The sequence below is a fragment of the Gigantopelta aegis genome, chromosome 15 (genome assembly GCF_016097555.1).
Source record: "Gigantopelta aegis isolate Gae_Host chromosome 15, Gae_host_genome, whole genome shotgun sequence".
NCBI classification, from domain to species: domain Eukaryota; kingdom Metazoa; phylum Mollusca; class Gastropoda; order Neomphalida; family Peltospiridae; genus Gigantopelta; species Gigantopelta aegis.
Genome location: NC_054713.1, coordinates 31,659,548 through 31,680,940, shown reverse-complemented (window position 1 = coordinate 31,680,940; position 21,393 = coordinate 31,659,548). Strand labels below are relative to the sequence as shown.

Below are 21,393 nucleotides of genomic sequence, written 5' to 3'. Positions count from 1 at the left end.
CAGGGTGTTTAACAAAGATGACAGTTTCTGAATTTTCAACAGAGCATGACTAATAAGGTACAAAGATGACAGTTTCTGAATCTTCAACAGAGCATGACTAATAAGGTACAAAGATGACAGTTTCTGAATTTTCAACAGAGCATGACTAATAAGGTACAAAGATGACAGTTTCTGAATCTTCAACAGAGCATGACTAATAAGGTAAGTGGCCAGGGTGTTTAACAAAGGTGACAGTTTCTGAATCTTCAACAGAGCATGACTAATAAGGTAAGTGGCCAGGTGTTTAACAAAGGTGACAGTTTCTGAATCTTCAACAGAGCATGACTAATAAGGTAAGTGGCCAGGGTGTTTAACAAAGATGACAGTTTCTGAATCTTCAACAGAGCATGACTAATAATGTACAAAGATGACAGTTTCTGAATCTTCAACAGAGCATGACTAATAAGGTAAGTGGCCAGGGTGTTTAACAAAGATGACAGTTTCTGAATCTTCAACAGAGCATGACTAATAAGGTACAAAGATGACAGTTTCTGAATCTTCAACAGAGCATGACTAATAAGGTAAGTGGCCGGGGTGTTTAACAAAGATGACAGTTTCTGAATCTTCAACAGAGCATGACTAATACAGTAAGTGGCCAGGGTGTTTAACAATAGTGACAGTTTTCTGGATGTCATTTTAGCCAGAGCTTTTTATAAAATCCACTAGCCGTGGGATCAGTGATTTAAAAAATTTACTAGCCACGATTAAAAATTCACTAGCCCTACTTTACTTTAAGTTAATATAATTTTACTAATTAATAGAAATAATCAAATATATCACCTGAAGAGGGAGATGGAGCTTAAAAATACTAACATTTGGTGGTGGTGGGTGTGGGCAGGATATATATATTTACAAAACAGACCTAACTGCAGCATTTGAGAAATTACAAAATAGACTTACTGCAGCATTTGACAAAAAAAAATACACTAGGCATCTGGCATGGCAATAGTAGTTATTTACTAGCCCAACATGGAATATCACTAGCTATGGGAGTGGGGCTACCATCATCTAGAAGCCCTGGTTTAGCCCATGTGTAACCCAAATCCTAAGATCTCAGTACCTGACCATCAATATTAAAAATTTTGGCTTATTTTTTGAAAGCCACTTTCATCTACTAAAGTCTGAACCACATTGTTAACATTGTTACAACTACGATAAATTATTCTCGTACCTTTAATTACCGATAGATTTCACCCACATTTTGTCCAGACAGAAATAGTGCGAAAAACATTGCAATAACCACAGATTCCACATTCTAGATGATAAAAAGATGTCACTTTGCTAACATCTCCTAGGACAAAATGCATGCAGTTTCTTGCCATATGCCATTTTACATTTTTATGGGATACTCTTCAAAAGGGGTGGAAGCCTCTGAAGTATGTGATAAAATTAATATGATGTCATCACAGGTGCTTTTATACCACAATGAATGTTATGACATTGTCAGATTATGTTATATCCTTTCACCCCTCTTGGAGAGTATTTCATAAAAAGGCAAAATGGAAGCCGGCACAAAATTACTGTACATGCTTTTTGCCCTAGGAGATATGTGAAGTCGATATAGGTGACATGGTTATCATCTAATATGTTGAATCTGTCATTGTAATGTTTTTTTTCGAGATTTCTGTCTGTACAAAGTGTTGGGGAAATCAACCGGCACTTAAAGGTACATGTAGGAGAGTAATTTATCATAGTTGTTAAAGGGACATTGTTATTATGCTTTAGATATATATGATTATGAATATTGTCTGATGTCCATCTTGTTTAGGAGAGCACTTATATAGGCTCTGCCTGTTGTGCAATCCTTTTGATTCTTTTTTGATCAATAAAATATCTCAAAACAAAACAAAGGGAGATTCCTGAGTTTGCTGCAATTTTTAAGATGTTATCAACTAACAGAGACTTTTTAACGATTGTAATTACATATCAAATATATTTTTCTGCATAAAATATTAGTGGTTGTATATTAAATGTGTTTCTGATCGTTCTAATATTTGTACTAGGTTAAATTTCATTCTATTTCCTAAAAAAAAAAACATTTTTCGTACATACGAAATTGTTTGAAGACAAAATCCAGTTTGGGCTTCTTACAAATATTAAGACAACCAGAAACACATTGAATATACAGACACTGATATTCTAAACAAGAAAATATGTTTAATATGTAAGTTTATTCGTAGAAATATTTTATTAGTTGGAAACATCTTACAATGCAGCAAACTCAGGAATGTCCCTTTAACAATGTGGTTCAGACTTTAATCAGTGATGTGTGACATTACTGGTACGTATATTGATACATTATTATTTAAAACATAAACAATACATATTATTATACACCCTACCTGTACCAATACACTCGGTATTAAATTTCTGTATTTGAAGTCTTTTGGCAGAAAAAAACACAGATATGTGTTGGCTTCTATCAACTTCTTTGTCCATAGACATGAGAAGGCAGCAGCAAAACTAAATACTTGTAAACTGTAGGACGCTGAAATGATACAGAGTAAGCATTTAATGATGGGTAGTTTTGTGTTGGGGTGTCGTTAAACATTCAGTCAGTCAGTCATTCAGTCATAAACACAAATCAGCTTTAGCTCTGGGCGAGTAGAAACTTTTGCCAAATGATCTGTTAAATCTTCAAAAATTGCAGAAATCTAGTTATTATCTAGCAAAATATCAATTAGTACTAAAAATTATTTCGCAAAATCAAGATAAAATTCGCCAATTGTTTTTAAAATTTGCAGAGCTAGCCCTGCAAATTCTTATAATACCCATACTTACTGAACATAAACTAGATTTCTGTGTAATTTTTCTCATACATTTTGCACGAGTTTGCGATTAATTATGTAATAAATACACAGTCATGTAAATTCATTTTAATATTATACTTTACTTCTTTTTTTTAAAACAAATATTACAAACTTTGAATATCTTTATTAATTTATTCAAAATTCAGTTTTGCACAGTTCATTGTGTAATAGACTTTAGTTGTAATTTTTCTGTAGGTGAAATCTCTGGAGGGTCGAGTTGTGGCATTGCAGGATGACCTGTTTGCAGCACAAGATGAAATGCAGGCCGTTCAGGAGAAGTTTGAAAAGGTAACGTGTATTCGTTTTCTGTCTGTTCTATTGTATAAATCATATCCATATGTATCTTCTTATTTCAACCCACACATTTTGTTAGTTCCATACGGATCTGAAGTCAAACTCCAACATGAGTGGTGAATTTGTTTTTCTTGATTGAACACTTATTTTGAAACCACAGTATCAGGTATACATTTATCATTTAATCATTTAGAATTTTAGAATAATTTATTTATGATAAAATGGTCAAATAAAGAAGTTACTTTTTCAGCCATCTTCGTTTGTTCGTGTAAAATAATTGTTTATTTATCGAATGGATGGGAGAAAAAGATATATGATCATGTGAGATGGAAAAAGTACACCCTCAGTGGTGGAAATTTCAACCCTGGAACTCAGCAAGCCTCATCCCGGGTCGAAATTTCCACCACCTCGTGTGTACTTTTTCTATCCCACATGACCATATATGATGGAGTCTATTATTCTCCCATCCCTAGCCATGCAACAAGACAGGCATATTCCATGACGTCATGACCACATGACTTCTGTTGTTTGCGCTGAGATTAACATTGTGTGACGTCTCGTAAACGGCAAAATAACACAAGAAATGCTTTTTATATTTCATAAAAACAAGTAAACCTGCTGTCATAATAAAATTATACTATCATTTTCAGTTTATACTTGTAGTAGAAACCATTTTTGGGTACGATCTTTTCAGTGGTTATGATTATTTTATTGTAAGATGGGAGAAAAATAATCCTCCATTATGTATCCATGTGGGACAGGGCTATTCCATCCTTGGGTATATAATATGATATCAGGGACTCGACAGGCCTCGTCCCTGACAACAAATTATGTACCCTCGGGTGGAATAGCCCTGTACTTCTGTTTGTATTTTGCATTAGTGGATGTCAGGGTTCGAACTTAACAATGGCACCGAAGGCAGTTGCCACGGTTACACTATGAAGTACCATAGGTCAGGGGCTTTATTGATGGCAGTTTTCTGCTCCTGGATACAAATTATTACCATCGGTTCAAAGGATAATTATTGGTTTTTATATTTGTTGCAAAAGTTACTGGGTTAAAGGGAAGCGTAGTGTTCATTTTACCTATGGCAAAAACATTTTAAAATTGCCATTTGTAACAAATCATTAAGTCGAGTCTGCGATGGTGTTATATGAAATGTTGATGTTTATTTATTACCCCAGTAGGCACTCATAACAGGGAAAATAAAAATCATAATTTCTCCTTATCATGCATTGGTTTAACGTACACTACTATTAGACGATTTGATGCCAAGAAACCAATCACCTTGTCGGTTTACTTCTTTCTGGTTTCAGTGTTAAAATTGTAATAAAATGGTAGTTTAATGCAATTCATTATTTTAGTTTTTACAGAATGTATAGAACTTTGGGTTTTGAAAATTATCTGTGAACCGTGAATAAAACAGAAAGTTAAAACAATACCCAGAACAGTAAAGTAATTTACGTTGTTTCTATATTCATGTAGGCTATATCGAAAATAAAGGCTTTAAAAAAACCCAAATAGCTAGGGGTAATAAATAGAATAACAAACTCGGTACCAGTTATTATCAAATTTATGTCCCTCGTGAAAACATTTTCACTTGTCACTCTCTAAAGCTCGTGACAAATGAAAATGATTTCAGTTGGGACTTAAATTTGATAATAATTGGTAACTCATTTATTATCCTCTAGATACACATATAAGTAAGATACTCACCAAACTATTTTGAATATGTTATAGCATGTAGTATCTATACATTGTATTTCTGTGAAAAGAAACTATGGTGCTTTTGTTTTAAGGCCGAGAAGGATAATGCACAGCTTGCATTAGAGCTGACAAAACAGTCAAAACGACTGCAGTTGATTGCAGGGTCGACCGATAGTAATAAGTACCAGGTGATGCAGCTTGTATTGCTGGAATAAAAATAGTTCATTTCTTACTGCATCGCCGTCAGTAGTAGCTACTGTAGTGTTTAGATACTAGCACTGTTGTCTGCAATACCTTTCGTTAATTAAGTTCTTTATTAAATATTTATTAGTTTTCTGCTTTGAGTTTCTGTAAAGTAATTTTGCTTCAACGAGATTTTGTTGTAAGCTGATTTTCTGTATAGCCATGGCTGATTAGTTATCTCCCTTTGCTATATCCTACAAACATACATATATGCTGTTTCCTTCTTTTATTTTTTTATTTTACCTTTTTTGGTTTATATTTTGTTTATTTGTTTGTCAAATTGTGCATGTTTATGTAGTCACTATTTTGGTACATTATATATACATATATGTGTGTGTGTGTGTGTGTGTGTGTATATATAGAGATATATATATGTGTGTGTGTGTGTGAAGTGTATCGGATGAATATATAAAAAGATAGAATTTCACAATGTGTTAATGGTTTAAAATGTGAAATTTTATCTTTATATATATATATATATTTATATATATATAACAAATTTCACTGTTTGAGAATTTGGAATGAAATCTTCATTTTGTGTTCAGACAGTGACACAAAGCACATGGACTGAAAATGTAAAATTACATACGATTCAGTGTTCTCCAACTCCATAACCAGGTTGCTGCCTTAGCATTGCCATGTGATTTCAAAAGCTACCAGCAATATCGAATATGATCTTGCAATGCTTGCAAATTTTTATATTTTTTTCTTAAAATCTAAAATGTTCTCACATATATACTCTTCAAAAAATGTAGGGGAACCTGAAATATTAAAACATATGTTTTGACCACAGACATCCTAGTAAAGAACATTCAGGTCTGTTTTATCAACACACCGAAACACATTTCATGGTTTGCACATGCATCACGCAGTTGCCCAGTACACGTGCGTGGGGTGTCATTCTCTATTTTGACAATTTCCAGGAAGGTCGATTAATCACTGTGGAACTATATTTCTGTCAATCTTTTTCATTCTGTTGATTATACAGTTGTTATTGTTTTGTTTTTAGTAATTTTTATTGTTTGAATTTGTGATTTACTGATAAAAACCCTGTCAACTTTCAAATTTCACTTCTGACCCCAATCGTCCTTCAAGATCTTTGGTGGTCATAAAACCTACTGTAATACTGAACTACCAGTTGTAATGTTTACACAATTAATTCACAATTATGATATAACCATTCCCCACAGCTAATATTATACCGTACAATTTTGGCAATTGTAAATTCTTATTAGAGTTCCCCTACTTTTTTTTGAAAAGTATATTTTACCCAGGTTGTCTCCTAGATGCTTCAAAATTGCATCATTTAATTTCAGGGTGGGCTCCACAAACCCACACCACTATCACCCCCACCTCACCACACCCTCTAGCCATGGTGCTTTGCTGTCTTGTTCAGACGTTGCACCAACTTTGCTTTGAAAAGTTGAGAACATTGATACTTTTATGGATTCCATTTTACAATGATGAGACTATTCTAAATGTGTTGTTTGTGTATCAGGTATTTTTATAATAGCAATCATGCTGTTGGTATATTTAGTCATCGATAAAAATTAGTATAATTTAAAAAAACATAATACAAGTTTTAGTGTGACAATGAATGAAGAGTTGAGAAATTTGCTCTAATGCATTACCATTTAGGGCCATAGCTAGGATTCTTTCTCTCTTTTTTTTTGGGGGGGGGGAGGGAGGGGGGGCAACTGAATAGTTAATAGTCTAAAATTCCTTAAAGGGTTAAGAAGAGAATTTTCTATAATTTTTCCCAGATTTTTTTCTGGGGAACAACTGTCCCTCTTGCCACAAACATACCCCCCCCCCCCCCCCCCAATACACACTAGCTACGGCCCTGCCATTGATGTTTGATTAAGTATTTAGCATGTTATTTCCAACAATTTGGTGTATTAATTACTTTAATTTACATTATTTTAATGTAATTGGTTAATTTTATTAAGCACTTAATTTTCATATACCAGTGCAAGTAATAATTTAAGGTAATGGATTAGAAAATGTTTTTAAAAAGATTTATTATAGAGCCTTTGACATGTTTTTTTTCTCAAAAAATCTAAATCTTTAACTTAATGTAAAATGAAAAAATTCAATTAATTTTATTTCAATAAAAACGTTTTAGGTTTGAAATATCAAAGCTTTATAATGTCCACCTGTTACCTCTTTTTAAATCATGTTTTATGCATTTGTTTCCATTCAGGATGAAATAGACTCTAAAACAGCCAGTTCATCTTGTCCTGTGATCAATGAACCTCAAACCATCACCAGTGCTGATCCACCTGAACAACAGATAACATCTTCCAAACAACAAACTCTAGATTCTAAACCAAAAGAATCTGTAATATCTTCCAAACAACAAACTCTAGATTCTAAACCCACAGAATCTGTAATATCTTCCAAACAACAAGTTCTAGATTCTAAACCAACGGATTCTGACTCCAGGCAGTTGGAGGCTAAACTTCGCGAATCACTGATCGCACTTCAGGCCAGCAACACACGGATCCACGAACTTGAAGAGGAACTGCTCTCTTCTAGCCTCAAGGCTGAGCAGACGCACACCATACAAGAAGATTCTGAGAAGAGGCTGGAGAAGTCTGAGGATGATCTGAAACAGGTCCGGGGCGACCTCAAACAGGTGAAGAACGAGCTGAACAAGGCCCAGAGCGCACTGGATGTCACCAAGGCTGAGTTGGATGACATGCACCGGAATGCGGAGTTGATGAACAGCGCACAGGATTCCCTGGAGCTGCAGCTAGAGCTGACGAAGACGTCGTTGCAGTACGACGGCGACGAGAGACAGGAGCACATGGACAGAATAAAGACCCTGGAAAAATTGTCACGTCAGCTTGAGTTGGACAACAGGGAAATGGCTAAAAAGGTAAAAGGACTGTTCCAAAATTTGAAGTGACACTGACAGACTCTGGTTTTTAAAACATTAAAGGTACAGACCCTAGTTTCAGTCCATGAAAATGGACACTAAGTTTAGTTAATCTACAAACCTGTAACACACATTTGGATTCGGTTATAACAGTGAGAAGGTAAAAGTCTGTGAAGTTTAAACAGGGAAATACTATCTAAAAATAGCAAGAGCTTGTCTTGATAACCATTACTTTTCAGATGAATGTTCATTTTTAGAATTATGAAAAATGCATTTCGGGATATTGCAAAAACCTATATGACCAGGGGCCTAATTAATTCATAAAGCTCTCTTAGGCTCTGTTAGACAACAAAGCATCCTCTTTGCAAGTCTTTTAGCATTGCACTGCGAGATCGCAAAGTTGCGAGAGTTTAGTGAATTAGGCCCCTGGGCCCCGTTCCATGAAGTGATCTTAGCCCTAAGATCACCGTAACTGCACAGCACTTAAGGTGATCTTAGGGTTAAGATTGCTTCGTGGAACAGGGCCCTGAACTACTTCAGGTGTACGAAAATTAATATTGTAAATAAACAGCTTAATAGTGAAAAACATGTTGTAGTGGTTAAAAATACGGTCTGTCACTTTAAGGTATATTTGTTCAAACATTACTTACATTTTATTGTTTAGATTATCCATTTTCGTACAACCGAAGTGTTTCTGGTCATCCTGGTGTTTTCTAATAGCATAAAAATAAATTTTTCATATTGTTAAAAACACACATACATCTGAGAAGTAGAGGTTATGGAGTCTAGTTCTATTTTAAAAGGACAGACCTAGTTTTTAAACACTAAAGCATATTTTTCACTATTAGAGCTGTTTATGATCACTGAAATCAAACATTACTTATATTTTATTGTTTATTTTCGTACAACCGAAGTGTTTCTGGTCATCCTGTTGTTTCTAATATCACAAATTGCATTTTTCATATTTTTAAAAACATGTGCGTCTGAGAAGTAGCGGTGTATTGATTCGAGTTCTAGTCTATTTTTAAAAGATATTTTCCAGTTGTTACGTCACAGACTCTTCTTTCACTCTATTGTAACTTTATCCAAATGTATTACAGGTTTGTAAATTAACGAAACTTTTACAGATTGAAACTAGGGTCTGCGACTTTAAAGGATATTTCCCTGTTTTAATGTCACCGACTATTGTTTCATTTTGTTGTAACTTTATCCAAATGTGATACATGTTTGTAGATTAACCAAACTTAGTGTCCATTTTTACAGGTTGAAACTAGGGTCTGCGACTTTTAACACATGGGAGAGGAAGGCAGTAACATAATTCATTCTTTTCAGGAGGCCGATTGCTTGTAGTTTTAATGTGATTACATCAACATTCTAATATTGATATTATTTGTATTAGTTAACTGAAAAATATGTATAAGTACAACTGATTCTATCAATTTAAACATTCATTATTCAATTTTAAGCCCCAATCACACTGTCCTAGTGAAATTTTAAGCCCCTGTCACACTGTCCTGGTGATGGCCATGGTATCCCATGGTAGGTCCCGGTGCTATGAACCGTAGCTCACCATAGCTCTGGCTCCAACTTTGTCCAAAAAGACAGTCTGCCAAGGTGGTGCTAAGGTTGTTGTGCAGTGAGCCACAGTAACCCACGGTTTCACTACGGAAGACCACGGTATTGCTATAGACCCCACTACGGTTCCCCACGATACACCGTAGTGCTGCCTGTGACCACTATGGTGTCGTCAAGGACCATAAAGGTGGTGGTACGGTTTATCACGGTTACCCATGGTTCAACTACAATAGCACCACTGTAGGACACGGCGACAGCCATAGGGACACCTAACTGCTGCTGTAAGTCACTGTATGTTACCGTAGGAGTAGATACCCACAGATGGCCAAGGAATGGTCTACCGCGAGGCACAGTGGTACTAAGGTTACACTACGGTGGCACTACGATATGCATAACAGCATTCACTGGCGGTGAGCTACGGTAAGCCACAGAAGTTTTAAACAGCTTAAAACAACCGTGGCGATCTATGGCTTGTCACGGATCACCCCAAATGGCTACGGTTTGCCGCCTGACTCACTACGGTTCCCTCCGATTTCAAGCACCGTGGGTCACTGTAGCCATACACCATGACAGTGTGACGGACGCTTTAAGCATTAATACATGCATGGGGCGGGATTGAGCTGAGTCGGTTGAGTGCTCTCTTGAGGTACTTGCGTTGCAGGATCGAACCACCTTGGTGGATCCGTTCAGCTGATTGTTGGGTTTTTTCTCATTCAAACCAGTGCACCACAACTGGACAAAGGCCATGGTATGTGCTTTCCTGTCTGTGGGGAAGTGCATTAGGAAAAATGTAGCAGGTTTCTTCTAATGACTACTTGTTAGAATTACCAAATGTTTGACATCCAATAGCCGATGATTAATTAATCAATGTGCTCTAGTGGTGTTGTTAAACAAAACAAACTTTTTTTTCTTTTTTTTTAATGCATGTATTTTATTATTCTTCTTCATTGTACACTTAGACAGGGATCCCAGTGGCTCGAACAAAAGCTGCTGTGTTCCGTAGGTTCTCCAAGGGGCCAAAGAGTTTCTCCTTCAGGGGTTCATCTGAAGGCCAGAGTATTTTGTTGTAAAACTGAATGTTTAATTTTGTTTAGTTCCCTTGCGTAATTTGTTTATTTCTGTTGTAGTTGTCTGAGACAATGGCTGAACACAAGAATCTGGTTATTCAGCTGCAAACTGAGAAGAAACGAAACTTGGGTAATTAATTAATATCTCTTTAATTAATGTTTGGTTTTAAAACACTACCTGAGTAAAGAACATCATCATCACAGAGTATGGCTGGATTCAGGAGTATAGCATAGCTATACTGCACCGAAATACAGGGCCGTACCCTGATCAAAATCCTAGGGGTGGGGTGGGGGCACTACTTTTTATAAACAAATGAAATACTATACAAATTAAACCCTGAGATGTGTATGCTATTTTCTGGAGTGAAAAAAAAAGTGAGATTCTCAGGGGGGCAAATGCCCGTGGCGCCCCCCCCCCCCCCTCCCCCCAGGGTATGACCCTGAAATAAAGTTTACTTTAAAAATACAGTATATATACGCGTGTGTGTATATATATATTTGTTTGTTCCATGTTCAGGCTATTTTTAGAGCAATAATTAGTAGTTGTGGATATCAGATGAAGGTTTGTAGAAATGCAGTTACTAATATTTAATAATTATACTATGGGTTAAGTGGTTTTAAGATCAGTTGGTTTAATGGTCAACATGTTTGTACTAACATGTAGTTGGGTGTTGTTGTTATTGAAGGAATACGCTACAAATATTTTTACCGCTCAAAATGTGCTAATGTTTCACCTATTTATTCTACAAGCATACCAGAACATATATCTGAGGGAAAAATGGGGTGTCACTGGGCTACCGGTAGTTTTTTCTTTACACAGCTGAGACGTTGTGTCATTTTCTCCTATTTTGCTGACAAATACTGTACTCTTTAGACCGAGAATCACAGTTACTAAATGTTAGATGTGTAATAGCCGTGATAGTTCTCCTTTCCAAGATAACCTTGTATACGTATGTTGCTTAGGAGAATAATTATACTGAACACCAAAAGAAATGCAAATTGGAGTTATATGATTAGTTTGTAATTATTATAGGTTTACTGGATTACAAACAGTCAATTCTGTGGAATAATAAATGGTATATCAACGTGTACTTCCACTGAAGCTCATATGTGTTAATCACTTCTTAACAACTAATTTTTACTGTTACAGCTGAAAATTACATTACCGGTACATTTTGCATTTCTTTTCTTCTTCAGTATATACCAGTAATAAATTTTATTTATTAGGTACTTCTAAGATATTAAAGGGACATACCCTAGTTTTTAAACTCTGAGACATATTTTTGACTATTATAGCCAATTTTGATAATTAAAATCATACTTTACTTAGATTTTATGGTTTAGATTATCAATTTTCGTACATTCGAAGTGGTTTTTGTCATTCTGGTGTTTTTAATATCACAAAATGCATTTCTCATACTTTTTAAAAATGTCTGAGAAGTAACAGTTATGGAGTCGAGTTTTTCGAGGGTATTTCACCATTTTAAAGTCGCTCATTTGTAACTTTATCCAAATGTGTTACAGGTTTGTAGATTAACTAAACTTAGTGTTAATTTTCATGGCTTGAAACTAGGGTATATCCCTTTAAAATGGATTATTTGTTTGTTTTTTTGGCGTCATTGTTACAGTTGAAAATTATATTTGCACAGTATGTAACAGTAAGTGAAATGTTTTTTATCTGTTACAAGTATGTATAATAGATTTTATTTCTTGGGGACATTTAAGATATTAAAAGGAGTTATTTATTTATTTATTTTGTTGGTTTCTACTGTTTTTTACCCACAGATAAGCAGAATTTTAACAGGACTAATATTGCTCAGCTGGAAGATGAGTTAGAGGCCACTAACAAACAGATTCAACATCTCCGAGAAGAAATCCATTGTTTACAGACTCAGGTCTTTAAACTGGAGGCCAATGAAGTAGGACAACAGGTCAGTCTTGTTTCCGTACACAGACATCATTCCAAGGGCAGGACGTAGCCAAGTGGGAAAACACTTGCTTGATGCGCGGTCGGTCTAGGATCGATCCCTGTCGGTGGACCTATTGGGCTATTTCTCGCTCTAGCCAGTGCACCACTAGAGCACATTGATTTATTAATCATCGGCTGTTGGATGTCAAACAAATGGTCATTTTGATATACAGTCTTAAAGAGGAAACCCGCTACATTTTCCCATTAGTAGCAAGGGATCTTTTATATGCATCATCCCACAGATAGGATAGCAAATACTACGGCCTTTGACATACCAATTGTGATGCACTGGCTGGAATGAGAAATAGCTCAATGGGCCCACTGATGGGGATCAATCCTAGACTGACTGCGCATTAGGCGTGCACTTTACCACTGGGCTACGTTCGGCTTCCTCTGAAGACTGTCACAGTTACCAAATGTTTGACATCCAGTAGCTATGGATCATTAATAAAACAGTCTAGTGCTACTTTTTTTTTTCTTTTTTTCTTTTTTACTTTTTTTTTTTTTATCCCACTGCCCCCTTTCCTTTCTCTCTTTTGAATTCCATCTCATTTCTTCCCGATCTGGCAACTCCTCCTATATTTCAACTTCTTTCACTGTCCACCTCCACATCCCGGTCCTTGTCTCTCCAACCGCGACAGGTACTTGTCTCTTGTGGCTATCTGTGCCACACACCTGCCATTGGGAGTGTTCAGTAGTTACTTCTGGCTTTGTTAAGAGCCATTTGTAACCACCTACTATGCACCCCTACTACCAGCGGTCCCTAGTGCTACTAGTTGTGGTGTTGTTATAGTCTTATACAGCTTACTGTGCTAGCACAACCAAATATGCTCTCCAACCTGAGCTATAAGCTACCTTAAAACTGAGATTGTTTTGGTCTAGTAATATTTCTGTGGTTTTGAGCTGAAAGTTGTTTTTTTAAGTTAGCCTGTTTGTAGTCAGTTTGGACATGTTTATTTTAGGTGTACTTATTTTGGGTACAGAATTTATCACCTTAGCTTAGATGCGATGTAAAGCCTTGTGCAGACCTTGCTTTTTACGGTGCGCGGATGCGATCGCGCTTGTACAGCACACGTAATTTCAATCTGACGAGTGTGAAAAACAGCGCACGTTACACTCAACAAACGGTGCACGTAAAATAGATGGGTGTATTTATTTCCACTGTTTAAAAAAATCAACAGTTTTCATAGCTCATGTAGCTGATCGGACATAAAAATAAAAACATGGCTGTGGCTTCCATGCATTCGTTAAACTAGTATTTCTCTTTGTTGAACAAATCAGGAAATGCTGGTTTAATAGACAGTTTTGTAGACGTATCAGTCAAAATCCAATCGGAGCTACTCTGCCTATTTTATTTATTTTGGAGAGTGATTTTTCACTCACCTTAGCATACTGAGGTGTGCCATTTTCCACTAGCCTATAATTGTCAAAAGCCAAGGACTGCTTGTGTACTTTTATTATATGCCCATCTATGGGTCGTATTATGGTATGGCGTTGTCCGTCCGTACATCCGTATGTTAACTTTTTCTTGTCCAGACCATATCTTGCTTTCAGATGCATACAGGACCATCAAACCTCACATGTAGGAACAACTTGGGATGGCAGAGTGTCGCATTCTATTACTAGGTCGCTGTGACCAACTTTTCACTGTTTACTGCACATAACAGTAAATCCTTGTCCGGAACATATCTTGCATACAGATGCATACAGGACCATCAAACCATGCACCTGTAGGAACAACTTGGGATGGTGGTTGGTCCAAAGCAAACTGTTCATCCGTCCCATTGCAAAAATTTCACATAATTAGAATTGAATCATACCCGTAACATATATACAGATTATTATACAAGCTTGTGTGTCATACTGATTTTACGAAACAAGTGTCAGGATTTTTGTATTAACCGAGAGAGAGCGAGGGTAATACATGAATCCTGACACGAGTTTCGTAAAATCAGTACGACTCACACACGAGTGTAATAATTTCTTTATTATCCATATTATTATTGTTGTTTTCTTTATGAATAACAAGACCCAACTCAAAATGTTTCAGCAAAAAATGGAAGGAGACGACGAAATGACGTCATATTTCAAGTGCACAGTCTGAGCTAGGACTGGAGAAGCAGCGTCATGTTATGACGTCGCCCATATGGATCATAATCATTAATATAGATACGGTTTTCCATCAACCTCCTGATGGGTATCATGTACCTCACTGGTATTCTTTGTTTTTAAAAAGGCAAAACACGAAAGTGCAATAACTCGGCTGGAGATGGAGCTGAAGGAAGCGAAGACGTTCCACCGACAGGAGGTGAATACCCTGAAAGACAAGCTACATGCATCTAACACTGAAGCCAACGACTGCAGGAACAAACACAGTGAAGCGGAACAGGTATTGTGTGTAAAATCAGTTCACATTATAAGAAGTGCAAGCTGAGTATTATGATCCTAAAACAGGGTCTTAAAACACTAAAATAAAGTTCTGTGACCCTAAAGCAGGCTTCTGCAACAGTAAAACATGGTTTTGTGACTCTAAGACAGGGTTCTGTGACTCTAAGGCAGGGTTCTGTGACTCTAAGGCAGGGTTCTGTGACTCTAAGGCAGGGTTCGGTGACTCTAAGACAGGGTTTTGTGACCCTAAGATAGGATTCTGTGACCCTAAGACAGGGTTCTGTGACCCTAAGACAGGGTTCTGTGATCCTAAAACAGGCTTCTGTGACTCTAAAACAGGGTTCTGTGACTCTAAAACACGGTTCTAAAAGCTTCAATAATATACTACAGACATTTAGATATAAATATTTGTTATTTTGAAAATCTTTTTAAAGGAGTTGTTAGAAAAGAAGGGAGAACTACAACGACTGAAACTAACAGTTGAACGACTCGAATCTCAGCTACAGACGGAGACGAAACTGAGGACGGATTACGAGAACCGAAATATTTCCCTAGATCATGAAATGACAAAGGTATGTGAGTGTTTTGTTTCTGTATATGCCTCAGGAAGGGTTTCTGCCAGAGGGTAAAATGGGTATGGCGCCATACTGTACCCAAAATATTTTGCAGATTTATGTTTTTTTAAGTTAACCTTTGACAAAATTAATTATTCTTTATCATTACTGTATGATTTTCTTAACCCTAACCCTAAACTTAACTCATTTTTTTTCTGGGGGTGCCCCCCAATACCCCTTGTTAACTATGGTTGCATTCAATTCCATAGTGCCATACTTAAAAATTTATTTCTGGCAGAAACACTGGCCTGAATGAGGATACTTAGGGGAAGTTTTATTAAAATGTTCCATGTATGTTTAAGATTTTACTAAATATACATGAAGTTGATATTTAAAGGCAGTAAATTTGTTTTGTACTTATTAACATGTTGTTTTATTTTTATGTACACTAGAGAGCAAACAATATACATTAAATGTGTAACTATAAGTCTACCACTTTGGACAAGATTTTTTCCATCAACTTTGACATTTTAATTGACCATATCCATTTCACAGAAATAAACACAACTTTGCATGGTGAAAGTGGGGAGTGTGGGTTTGGGGAAATATTATGCATTGGAGCAATGGGGTATTCCTGTAGTTAAAAGTTGTATTAATGCTTAACTGACCTCTTCAATTGCTTGCTTCTTCTGATATGGACATATTGTCATAAATATTATGTAGGTTATAAATCATTAACATTCAAGACACTTTATCATGGCCAGGGTTGTCATACCTCTTCGATCATTTTGATGAGTGTCATTTTCCCCTTCTCCAAATTTTGAGGACTGCAATTTTTCAATGAGTTTTTCAAAATTGAAACTTTTAACAGAGGATCAAATCTGTTTGTTCCATATACTCTGGGCATAGGTGATACCAAGATAGCTCAACTGAAAACAAGCGTAGAGCATGGCCATGTCAAGTAGTCCCATACCAAAATGGAAATACAGTAAAGTACACGTATAACGATAATGCTTAGAACGAACTGATCGTAAAGTCCCGTTTTATCTCCCTATACATTAATAACCAACTTATGCAAATGTGTACAAGGAACTACTGCTATAACGGAACTAACTATCATGGTCCCTTGCGGTTCGTTATAAAGAGTGCTTTACTGTACTGCAGCTTTCCCATTCATCTCATTATCATCCATATTTGTAATTTATTAAAAAAATGTCTTTATCTTTGTGTTAAATGTTCATGCTATGTTTTTGTTTATCTGTATGTTGCAGGTGTGGAGTCAGATTCGCATTCTAATGGAGAAGAACGCTAATTTAGAAAACACAAAGAGGAGTTTAGAGGATCAGTTGGACAGAGTGAGTGCTTTAATATTTAACCTTGAGGATACTGCAAACAATATACCTGGCCATATAACTCACAGCAACAATGATTGTTTTCAATGTTTTAATACATTAATTTTGTGTACTAGAATTTAATAATTGTTCAGGTTTTTCTACCTTTAGAATAAATTTATTAATAAATTTGGATCGATCTGTGTATCAGTTATTAATTCAGATAATTAATTTTTATAAATTTTTTATATTTAATAATTTATAATAAACACAGGCCTTTTGTTACATCATGTTTTTTCCACACGTAGAACTTCCAGAATAAATGCCAATCCTTTTCATAAATTTGGCTCAATCTATATTTTACTTACTAATTCAGATAAAAGCGATCTTTAAATTGAAAGGGTTATAACTTGATATTGTTGGATTAAAATAGTTCCAGATACTTATTACTTGCTTCCACCAAGGGGCGGGACGTAGCCCACTGGTACAGCGCTCACTCGATGCGCAGTCGGTATGGGATCAATCCCCATCAGTGGGCTCATTGGGCTATTTCTCATTCCAACTAGTGCACCACGACTGGTATATTAAAGACCGTGGTATGTACTACCCTGTCTGTGGGATAGTGCATGTAAAAGATCCCTTGCTGCTAATCTAAAAAAGTAGCCCATGAAGTGGCGACAGTGGATTTCCTCTCCCAATATCTGTGTGGTCCTTAACCATGTGTCTGACGCCATATAACCGTAAATAAAATGTGTTGAGTGTGTCGTTAAATAAAACATTTCTTTCTTTCTTTTCCACCAAACAGCTGAATGTTAATGTAATACTAATAATTGTGTTGTTTCAGAGGAGTGTCAGTTCGCGTCAAGCTGAACACGTGTTTTCAGAAACAGCAGCCTATCAGGATTCAACCAATAAGTTTCTGCGGAATCGCACTGAGGCCGCAGAACAAACGGTGAGTTATCACAGCAAAGATATGAATATGAGAATTAAATTGATATCACTTCATGCTTGGTTAACATATACTGTAAAAGTATACTGCTTGTTTGGATGACAGTCAGTTTTGCAAAAAAATGTAGTTATTTTATTTCACCGTTCCATTTATTTTCACATATGATTTAAAATACTATTAATTAAATTTACTTTTTTAAGCTGTGGGGTTTTGTTTTTTTATAATTTATTGCTTCACCTGTGACACTTTGCAGAATGAAATTAAAGTATATTTCTGATGGCGCAAATTTTTTATGTTAAAGTTTGTGTTCAAATTTTGCATTTAGCTCTCAAAAACGATTATGTTCTAAGTCATTCAAAGTTCAAACATAAAGTCATCACGGAAAAAAGAACTTCATTTCATTTCAATTTCACTTGATCCTCATGCTTATATCCAATTATGGTTCAAGCATGCTGTCCTGGGCACACATTTCAGCCATCTGGGCTGTTTATCAAGGGCAAGGGATAGTTGTTAGTTGTTAGAGGTTTTATAATCACACATTTCCGCCATCTGGGCTGTTTGTCAAGGACAAGGGCTAGTTGTTAGTTGTTAAACTTTTATAATCACTTTTTCTTGGACGTATATGTACATAGACCAAGATGAGAGTCATGCGGTTAGGCAAGACACATTGTGTGATATCTTGACACATGATTATCCTCTGTTAATTGATTTCAAGGTGTCTGGCATAACACTTCAACCTCTTATCACAAAAGTGAGTATATCCACGTTCCTTACTCTATTGTTTCCTTGTTGCTCTTAAAATGACCACTTCCAACAGAAGATTGTAACCTTGTCTGCCTATAGCTTGTAGTATAGGAATTTATTATCATTGGTTGTGGGAAAACTGAGAGTTATTATCCATATGGTTCAACATAGTCGAGTTAATAATAATCATACGAAGCACAGATGTAATAACAAGTGTAATGACGTAATTCAGGGAAGCGACGTCATAACAAGACGTTGCTTCTCCAATCCTAGCTCAGACTGTGCATTTGAAATATGATATCATTTCGTCGTCTCCTTCAAGTTGTTGCTGAAATATTTTGAGTTAGGTCTTGTTATTCGTAAAGAAAACAACAATAATAATATGGATAATAAAGAAATTTACTCTCGCGTATGAGTCGTACTGATTTTACGAAACTCATGTCAGGATTCATGTATTACCCTCGCTTTCACTCGGGCAATACAAAAATCCTGACACTCATTTCGTAAAATTAGTAGGATACACTAGCTCTTATAATAATGTCTATCTCTTTGCATCAAAGGTAGGGGTCATGATGGCAATTGCCATAGTCCCATCGTGAAATTCTAACCAGAGATAATGAAAACATGAGATTTCAGGGCAAGTTCCATTTAACAATGGCCAGAAACAATTTATTCTGGCCCAATGGAACACAATAAGTTTTAAATCAAAGTTTTAACCGTGGTAGTATCATTTTTACCTGTATGTAAAGAACTTTCCAATTTCTTGCACAATTTGCCATCTATTTTGAACTGTTCACACCATCCACTACGTGTCTCAACTTCCTCCACGAGTGCAGTGTCTGTGTACTTCCCTGCACGTACCTGGCATCCCTGTCATCTACCGCTAATAAAGCTGGTCTGACCCACGGCACTAACGACCACCGGTAGCAGGGGAGTATAGTACCATAGATGGTTACAAATGCCTCTTCACAGTACCAGAAGTAACTGTACTACTGAACACTCTCAGACTAAGCCCACAACCAAAGCTGATGGGGAAATGACAGGCGTGTGGCATGGAAAGCCACAAGAGACAAGTACCTGTTGAGGTTGGGGAGACAAGGACTGGGATGTGGAGGTTGACAGTGAAAGAAGTTGAAAGATACATGTAGGAGAAGCTGCTAGATCGGGAAGAAATGAGATGAAAGTCAAAGGAAAGGGGCAGTGGGATAAAAAAAAAAAAAAAAAAAAAAAATATATATATATAAGCAAATAAATAAACAAATAACAAAAAAACATTTGTACCTGTATAGATTGACCCGATTTATTCCTGCATGGTTTGAAAACCTTTTGGCTATTAACACGTACATAGTTCATTTTATTGCACAGTAGATTTGGTTTATTCTGGTTGCTATTCTTTACTTAATTTGATAACATGCACTTGAATTAATTGTTTGCCCCAGTGTTTCTCCACTTGTAAAATAAAAACTTAAATTTCTGAATCCTTTAAAATGAACATTTCTTTCATAACTCAATACTAATAGACCGGCCTCGGTGGCGTCGTGGCAGGCCATCGGTCTACAGGCTGGTAGGTACTGGGTTTGGATCCCAGTCGAGGCATGGGATTTTTAATCCAGATACCGACTCCAAACCCTGAGTGAGTGCTCCGCAAGGCTCAATGGGTAGGTGTAAACCACTTGCACCGACCAGTGATCCATAACTGGTTCAACAAAGGCCATGGTTTGTGCTATCCTGCCTGTGGGAAGCGCAAATAAAAGATCCCTTGCTGCCTGTCGAAAAAAGAGTAGCCTATGTGGCGACAGCGGGTTTCCTCTTTAAAAGTGTCAAAATGACCATATGTTTGACGTCCAATAGCCGATGATAAGATACAAAATCAATGTGCTCTAGTGGCGTCGTTAAATAAAACAAACTTTACTTTACTCAATACTAATACGTTTGTACCCAACATCCCAATAGCCAACCTGAAAAGAGAATACACTTAAAGTTTTATTTGTTTTAAAAAGTATTTAAAAACATAACCTGGGTGAAATATATTTGATTCTCAATATATTATCCACACAAAATAATTTGCCTGTAGCAGTTTTTCTATGATGTATTCCACATAATCAAACTGAACAATTACCTAATATTTTAATATATATATGTAGTTATATATATATATATATTTTTTTTTTTTAAAGCTGAATGGCAGGAAAAGTATGCAATGTAGTATAATGAAAATTTGCACACAATCAGTTTATTGTGTTGTGTATTGATGGTACAATTTTTATAGCAATACATATAATCACTTGGCAGAAGAAATTCAGATCATGACACAAAACAAAATTATCATAATTGCTTTATATCCAAATGGTTGTTCCAGTATTGTATTAGATGCCACTTGCTGTAATTATAATTATCATACCTTAATTATACCTGTAGAATATTAGTGCTTAATGCTCTTCTTTTTTTTTGCAAGATACCATGGAGGTTGGGGCATTTGCTAGTCACCTTATTCTAAGAGTGCCTTCATTCTGGTTTTTCCTTTCCTGTGAAATTTATTTTAAAACTGATATTCTTTTCAAGGTATTAAGTGTGCTAAATAGTTAATATATGCTAGTGAAAATTATTATGTTTTTTTTTATCCATTTACATTTATTTTTGTGCAACTTATATCAACTAGAGGATAAATTAAAGCATGTTAATCTGGAGATACTATTTTTGGCTGTCAGGGCTGTCTGTCCATGACACTGGTGTATGTTAGAGAGAGAGAGTGAGAGAGAGAGAGAGAGAGAGAGAGAGAGAGAGAGAGAGAGAGCGCGTTAGTGTGAGTGTGAGCGAGAGAGAGTGAGTGAGTGAGTGAGTG

At 36.1% G+C, this 21,393-nt stretch overlaps 1 protein-coding gene across 4 annotated transcripts in view; it reads left to right on the top strand.

Moving 5' to 3' along the window:
* Window positions 1-21,393, top strand: part of LOC121390757 (myosin-2 heavy chain-like) — a 78,307-nt gene that overhangs the window by 26,005 nt on the left and 30,909 nt on the right. For 3 of the 4 annotated variants that reach the window (XM_041522663.1, XM_041522662.1, XM_041522665.1), the window contains exons 12-20: window positions 3,045-3,137; window positions 7,297-7,974; window positions 10,677-10,746; window positions 12,402-12,547; window positions 14,822-14,974; window positions 15,408-15,545; window positions 16,799-16,882; window positions 17,703-17,810; window positions 18,523-18,558. In XM_041522663.1, coding sequence (XP_041378597.1) covers window positions 3,045-3,137; window positions 7,297-7,974; window positions 10,677-10,746; window positions 12,402-12,547; window positions 14,822-14,974; window positions 15,408-15,545; window positions 16,799-16,882; window positions 17,703-17,810; window positions 18,523-18,558 — 1,506 coding nt within the window. The remainder of the gene's footprint in view (window positions 1-3,044; window positions 3,138-7,296; window positions 7,975-10,676; window positions 10,747-12,401; window positions 12,548-14,821; window positions 14,975-15,407; window positions 15,546-16,798; window positions 16,883-17,702; window positions 17,811-18,522; window positions 18,559-21,393) is intronic. The other variant, XM_041522664.1, reaches the window with a different exon arrangement.